Below are 7541 nucleotides of genomic sequence, written 5' to 3' on the forward strand. Positions count from 1 at the left end.
CAAAGATATAGAATGAAAAATAATTGTTTTGTAATGAAAATAGAATTGTATGTAGGAAAGAAAAACTGTTCTACAATGACAAAGAAAGAACAAAAAAAAAATATATCGAAAGAAAAATATGTGTTTTTAATCAAAGAAAAAAAATATTGCTAGTGTAAGAAAGAATTATTTTAGTATGAATGACTGTACCAATGACCAATAGAGATAGGAATAAAAAGAGTTTACACTGAGTGAAGCCATCTATACGTCTCCGGAAGAATCACAGGGGGCTGTCCTTGGCAAATATCGCGAGATCAGGCGTGTCCTCTTCGCACATGTTGAGCTCCTCCTGTGAACGTGGTCGTTCTTTCCGCAGGATCCCAGTCGCGGAGAGCAGGTTTATCCACGGCGCGCAGACATGGTAAGCATGCAAACTCGTCTTATTTAAACTTTAAATCTCAACCAGAGGCAAAGCACACACACTCTCCCGGCGCGCGCTCTCTCTCCTGGAGTCACGACTGCAGCAGGGAGAGGCTGGTTCCGTTTGTAGTGGTTTATTTAATCCTTTTCCAAGACGGTGTTCGGTTTTCTGTATTTATCGGCGTTCAGAGATTGTTTTTACTGTGTTCCAGTTGCTGATAATGAATAACCAAGTCTATAAATGGATGTGTGTGGTGTTTAAATGGTGGTGTTAGGCCTCGGCCTAGAGTTCACGTCTCGTGTGCTTTTTTTTTTTTTCTCCCCGTAAACTTAACTCTTTCAACTGAGCTTTGGGGTTGAGTTACTTAAACCTGGTTGGTTTATATCCCGCTTGGTCGTTTATTAACGATACTGTGATAAATGCACGGACCACTGCAGAAAATGGGCCGCTGAACCGAGGGCTCTAACGTAGAGACACGTGTTAGCTGCTTTAGCATCAGTGCTAATGTTATCTGTTTACTCACAGGTTAAAATGGTCCTGAGTTTATGGATTTATCTCTTCAGCGTCTAGTTAAATTTACATATCCGTTTATGTCGCATATTCGAATGAAACTGCAGTGTGAAAAGTGAATTAAGTTTGAGCTTAAAGCTAAAACGCCGTCGCAGTTTTAACCGCGAACCACGTGTTTTCTTTTCTTCAGCTTCTCCGTGGACTCACATCTGTTTGTAGTCGAATGCGTGTTTTGCAGCAGTTATAATACCAATAAAGTCCACAGTGCCGTCGTTTATTTAAACGATATGGAAATAAAGAACTAAATCTGAAATCAGTGCCCGAGGGTGTTTAATAATTGTACAGTGTTCTTATCTAGGAGTGCCCTTAAAGTACGTTTAATGTGCGTATTACAACTTACAACAGTAGTTCACAAGCTGGAAGATTTAACCTAATTAAGGTTCTAAAACCCAGCTTATTTTTATTGAGCAAGAAAAAAAACAATATCATTTAGTTTATAAAAAGCCTGCCCCCCTTAATCATGAAGTTTCATAGTGCTCTTTTTTCGCTACACATTACCGTGGTTGTGTGTGTATATGTATATAGAAACAAACTGTATGATAGCAGTGGATAATTTCAGTTAAACTCTTGGCCTTGCAGAGACACATACCAGGATGATGTGTTAACTGTGTCTTTCTCTCCTAAGGTGCTCTTACACGTGCTCTTTGAGCATGCAGCTGGCTATGCCTTGTTCGCTGTCAAAGAAGTGGAGGAGATTGGCATGCTTTTGCCACAGGTGTGTTTTGTGGGTTGTTTTTAATTGAACATTAAGGTGTTTGGTGGGTGGCATAGAGCTCTTAAAATCTACATGTAATTTAAGGCTTTTGATTTTTATTTTTTCTCTTCTCAAATTGGTGGTCTTTTTTTTTATTCTCCTCAGGTTGAAGAAAGTGTCCTGAACATAGGGAAGTTTAACAGTGTTGTGAAGCTGGCAGCTTTTTTCCCTTTCAAATCAGCACAGTCTGCACTTGAGAACATCAATGCAATTTCAGAAGGTAAATTAAAATAAGGCACTTTCCAATGTGTTTGCTCAAGTGTTGTGATGTACCAATAATCTGTCAATCCACTGAATGACTGTGATGACAACCTACCAATGTAACTGAACACCTGAGTAATGTACTTGAAGCAAGCTGTATGTGGTTCGTTGTAGGTTCTAGTTCATTAGGATTGCTTTTAACTAACTTGTTTGCTAAACTGTCTGTCAGGAGTCGTCCATGCAGATCTGAAGCTGTTTTTGGAAACCAACTTGCCCTCCGGAGGAAAGAAGAAGCCCATGCTGGGGGTGGCCGATGGCAAGATCGGAGCAGCGTTGCAAGAAGAGTTGGGCCTGTCCATCCAGACTGGAGGAGTGGTGGCAGAAATCATTAGAGGTCAGAACAATTATCTGCATTGTCACATCTTGTACAGGTAGGGGCTGAGTGATTTTAAATGGGGGGGGGGGGGGAGATTAGATTAATCAGTAACTGTGATTTGAAAGAGTAGAGTTTTTCAAATCACAGCCTATGCCCCCGTTCCCTACTTTTGTAGACATCTTCTGAACCCTCAGGGCAAAACACTAGTTTCCCTGTTCCAGACGAGGCTTAATCATGAGATGTACCACTATATCATTGCAGGTTGCAGTTGGTTTCTGACTGAACGTGTTATACAACATTTATATAACATTTTAATTACTTTTTAACCCAGAAAACAGCAATAGAATAAGCACACAATCATTCAGCCCCATGTATAAGTTACAGCATGGTTTCCTCTGTAATGATGTGTTTTTGTCAACTGATGTCTGATGTTTAATACTGAAAAGCTGAACAGTTGGACCTGTATTACAGAAGCACTGCTCTATCCACACCTTGGGGGTTTTACTAATCTCACTTCTGCCCTTAGGTGTGCGTCTGCACTTCCATTCCCTGGTGAAAGGCCTCACGGCTCAGGCTGCCTCCAAAGCTCAGCTTGGTCTAGGTCACAGTTACTCCAGAGCTAAGGTCAAGTTCAACGTCAACCGAGCTGATAACATGATCATCCAGTCCATCGCTCTCCTGGATCAGCTGGACAAGGACATCAACACGTTCTCCATGCGTGTGCGGTATGCTGCTTGGTTTTGAGTGGTGTTGCTGGGCTGGTAAACTAACCTCGGGCTCGACTGGCTGTTTCTGTGTGGTGTGAGAGCCTGGGTACTAACTGATTTGGAATTGGGTTTGCCCACTAACTTTAATGGTGGTGTAATAATTTGTGCAACCAGTGTCCAGTAATATGCAGCAGTGTCAGCAATGTTTACAATAATTCTAAAACCCATTTTTGGACTTGAAGTTAGATCTAGCATAAATTCAGCGACGTTGCCATATCGCTGGGTTGTCTGCACGTGTGTGCGTTGAGGTGATGTGTCTGTGCTGTTCATATTCTCTGGTGGGTTTCTGAAGCATTAGCATAAAGCCATCCTCAGTGAATGTGAACATGCACCTACAGCACCCTCCCGTGCTTACCACAGACAGCGCCCCCTACTGTGCTGGCTGTACAGGAAAAGGAGGGACACTAAAGCCCGTTTCTTGGGCATGCTCAGTCTGTCAGTGGGGCAGACCACCACCTGAGATGGCGACAGGCAGCCTGGGTTGGACCAGCCAGCAACTAATCTAGTTTGAGGTTTCCCATCCCCATTTTATTAATTCTCTACTTTGTGAAAGTCTTGTTATTAAAGCTTCTCTTTTATTCACTTTAGTGAATGGTATGGCTACCACTTCCCAGAGCTGATCAAGATCGTCAGTGACAATTCAACATACTGCAAAGTGGCCAAGTTTATTGGCAACAGAAAGGAGCTGAGTGAGGAGAGTTTGGAGGCGCTGGAAGAAATCACAATGGACAGTGCTAAGGCACAGGCAATCCTGGAGGCCTCTCGCTCCTCCATGGGTAAGATACACACACACACACACATCGTCATGCTTTAAGAAATTCTCCCACCTCAGACGTAATGATGTATTTGTAATCTGTCAATCCACTGAAACCCTGTGCTGAGAGTACATCCTGTAACTGAACCTCTGAACCTTTAAGGACACCCTAAATTTGTACACTGGAGTTGCAATGTTATGTATCTGAAATATTTTTGGGTACTTCCTTTCAGGTATGGACATCTCTCCTATTGACCTGATCAACATTGAGAGCTTCTCCAGCAGAGTTGTGTCCCTCACCGCTTACAGACAGGAACTGCAGCATTACCTGCGCTCCAAAATGAGCCAGGTGGCCCCTAATCTAGCAGCTCTGATTGGAGAAGTGGTATGTATCTGCTGAATCTTTAACTTAAATGCTAAGCACCACTTAATGGACCTCCATGAATATTCCACATTATTGTAGTTACTGACAGATATAAGTATGAATTAAAATGAAAATAGCAGCTTAATTTGCTTTAAAACTGAAAATTTTATTAAATTGACGGAAAAACCCGAGCTCGCTACGGAAATTCTCGAACGCGACCGTGACGTCTCTGGTGGACAACAGCTGAACAACGCCGCGGTAAAACACCGTTATGACTGACTGTTATGACAGTATCTAGCTAAATAACCAACATTATTCATGACAATAGCCTAGCAATAAGCTAAACTCAAATGTAGAGGTACCGTTATTCTTGTAAATGTGATCGAAGTCGAACTCGAATTCATCCGACACTATAAACCTCCGTAATGCAGCTACGTAGCCGAGTATAATCTGAGACACCGAGTTTAGCAAGTCAACGGTCTTTTAAACCTTATTCCTTGAATTAGTAAGAAATATGTTTTCTGACTATCAATAAACACAAGTTTGAACTCAAATTCCACTGTATTTATTTGTTTGACACTTTCATAGAGCTAGTGCTGAAGTTGAGTGTTTTGTTTAACTTTGTAAAGTGTTGCTCTTAGGGTTGGGCGATATAACGATAATACCGTATACCCTGGTATTTGAAAATGTGGGCGGTAGCTCAAAATGAGGGAGATTTTTGACGTGTTTTGTATCAAATTACTGTTGTCTTTAAAAGTCGACTAAGATGTTCATGTGCCTTTAAGAGAGCCACAGTGAGGGGGTGCTGTGGGAGCGCAGTGACTGCTAACGGCACTGTCTGAAAACAGGTGGAGAAAAACAAGCCCAGTAGCCCACCGCAGTTGTAAATTTAGCGCAGCGTTTCAGTTAAAAGAAAGAGGAAGAAAGCTGTAAACAAACAATCCCTAATTGCTCTTGAGATTGTGGTGAAGCCGAGGTGTTAAGGGGAGGCCCTTCAGTATCTGGTGGGAAGATTTTGTGTTCAATACCTTTGCATTCAACAGCAAGAGTTAAAACATAATGCTAATTCCCCCTCTTCATTTGCTTTTTATATTGGACTGATCTCTTGTGACATTTTACATGTGGTGTTCTCCAGCTAATTAAGTCTGTGCTTTTCAGGTTGGTGCTCGTCTGATTTCCCACGCTGGCAGCTTGACAAACCTGGCCAAGTACCCTGCGTCCACGGTGCAGATCCTGGGAGCGGAGAAGGCCCTGTTCAGGTACTGGGGCTCCCCTTCCCTGCTGGGGTTTCAGGCAGCTGCTGTGATGGCAGGGCTGGGGCGATGTCGTAGTGGTTGATTTCAGTGTTTCCATGTGCACTAAAAAGTGATTCCACTCCCCTGTGCTCCCCCCAAGTCTGAGCAGCTGCCCAGGGCTCTGAGAGGTAGTTACAGTAATGATGGTTTTGCTGTAGCCACTGTAACCTGGGCCGAGGTGTCAGTTATTTCAATATGCTAATGCTTAGTTTTGTAGACTGCTATAACTTGTTCCGTAAATCTAGGGCACTGAAGACGAGAGGGAATACGCCAAAGTACGGCCTCATCTTCCATTCCACGTTCATTGGCCGTGCAGCCGCCAAGAATAAGGGACGCATTTCCCGGTACCTCGCCAACAAGTGCACCATCGCGTCCCGTATCGATTGCTTCTCAGGTGAGTGTTGTTTATGAAATGTGAGCTTGTGTGTCTTGCGATGATGCTATTATTTTTCGTCATCAGTATTCCAGCCCTTTGTGGAGGGGATGTTGAAGAAATTTACCTGAGCAACATTAATCTGTCTAACAAGACGTGTACTCTTGAGCCGGACACCACTGACTTGGTTTTGATCTGAATTACAGAGGTTCCTACCAGTGTGTTTGGAGACAAACTCCGTGACCAGGTAGAAGAGCGCCTGTCTTTTTATGAGACTGGAGAAACCCCAAGAAAGAACCTCGACGTGATGAAGGAGGCAGTGGTAGAGGTGAGTCGCTTTATTCTGCAGTTACTTTTCTCAGCTGTGAGTGATGATCCATCTTCCCTGACTCCAATGTGGAGGCAAAAACTGATTTAATGAGCCTGACACAGCACTTGAAACGGGTAACATTTCCAAGTTGTTTTGGACATCGAATGTTGGAGCAACGGTGTGCCCTTGTCTACAGGCAGGAGTGGTGGCAGCTGAAATGAAGCGCAAACTGGAGAAGAAAGAGAAGAAGAAAAAGAAGCGTGAAAAGAGAAGGATAGAAGCTCTGTCAACAGCTGAAGAGGAGGAAGACAAAGTCGATGTCAAGTCAGAGGGAGATGCTGAAACACAAGTGAGTTTTTGATTATTTGATGTACAAATCCAATTTTATAGTAGTGCATTACATAGGTACTTGTATACGCCGTTGTATTAAGACAAACAGCCCGTGCTGTGTAGGTTGTAGTCACAGGCATGCATAGACTAGAGGCATTACCTTCACATGGCCTTGTCTCTTTTTAAATGTCATGCCAAATAAAAGCTCCTCCGAACCATTGACCAAACCCTTCTCAGTGGGAGTGGTCACTGAAGTGAGTAGGACAGTTTTAAAGAGTTTTTTTAAAGAGTCTGCTTTAAGACCCAATTCCTCCGAGTTTAGTCCCTAATCTCTTTTTAATTAATGTCCAGGAGAACGGAGAGGCAGTCGTGAAGAAGAAGAAAAAGAAGGCAGCCGCCGACTTGGAAATAAAAGAGGAGGAGGAAGTCACAACGAATGGTGTGGACGAGGCAACTCCTGCGAAAAAGAAAAGGAAGCGAAAGAATGAGGGAGCGGAGCCTGAAGTGAAGGAGGAAGAGGCTGAGGCCCAAGAACCTGATCAGACAGAGAAGAAAAAGAGAAAGAAAAAGAAGGCAGTGGATGAATGAGGAGAATCCGTCCTTCAGTAATGAACTGGTTATTTTTTTTTTTTTAAGTACTGTACAGTTTCCTTTTTCCCCCTCCATTTTATTGGACTGATGTGAGTGAATGATGTATAGGAATGGGAGTTAAATGTCAAATGGAACATTTAATGGCTTTTTTTATTTTATTTTTTTTTTTCTCTCAAGACTAGAGGAACTTGCTTGATCATACAACATTGTGCCTTGTTCACATAAAAAAATTAAAAAGCAACTTTGTTTATGTAATATACATTTCTTTTTGTGCTATTTTTAACGCTTCTGACCTGTAACAAGTCTAGATTCACACTCAGAATGAACATCTACCTGCTCTGTAGTTGTCTTACATGTGGTTCTAAAAGCTTGTGTATCATCTGGCGTGATAAAATCAAACTCTCAAACAAATGAAGATTACTTGTGAGCGCAAATGACTGTGTACTGTGTCATAAG

At 42.5% G+C, this 7541-nt stretch overlaps 1 protein-coding gene and 1 non-coding gene across 2 annotated transcripts; both read left to right on the forward strand.

Annotated features, from left to right (window-relative positions):
* The first annotated feature begins 241 nt into the window (after positions 1–241).
* On the forward strand, positions 242–7342 carry nop56 (NOP56 ribonucleoprotein homolog). Its single transcript, XM_066646331.1, has 12 exons — positions 242–400; positions 1596–1685; positions 1830–1944; positions 2155–2319; positions 2828–3026; positions 3657–3844; positions 4056–4207; positions 5345–5445; positions 5727–5875; positions 6061–6182; positions 6361–6513; positions 6846–7342. Exons 1-12 carry the CDS (start codon positions 398–400, stop codon positions 7080–7082), a joined length of 1674 nt encoding a protein of 557 aa, XP_066502428.1. The 5' UTR covers positions 242–397; the 3' UTR covers positions 7083–7342.
* LOC136669008 (small nucleolar RNA SNORD57) lies at positions 6218–6284 on the forward strand. The gene has a single exon (XR_010795582.1). It is a non-coding gene; the product is annotated as a small nucleolar RNA SNORD57 (small nucleolar RNA).
* Positions 7343–7541: the final 199 nt, after the last annotated feature.

The sequence above is a fragment of the Hoplias malabaricus genome, chromosome 15 (genome assembly GCF_029633855.1).
Source record: "Hoplias malabaricus isolate fHopMal1 chromosome 15, fHopMal1.hap1, whole genome shotgun sequence".
NCBI lineage: Eukaryota > Metazoa > Chordata > Actinopteri > Characiformes > Erythrinidae > Hoplias > Hoplias malabaricus.

Bases quoted from the DNA above. Each gene is read 5' to 3' on its own strand.
- nop56 (XM_066646331.1), top strand. The intron at 3,845-4,055 runs GTAAGATACACA...ACTTCCTTTCAG, and splicing joins GGCCTCTCGCTCCTCCATGG to GTATGGACATCTCTCCTATT. The intron at 5,876-6,060 runs GTGAGTGTTGTT...TCTGAATTACAG, and splicing joins CCGTATCGATTGCTTCTCAG to AGGTTCCTACCAGTGTGTTT.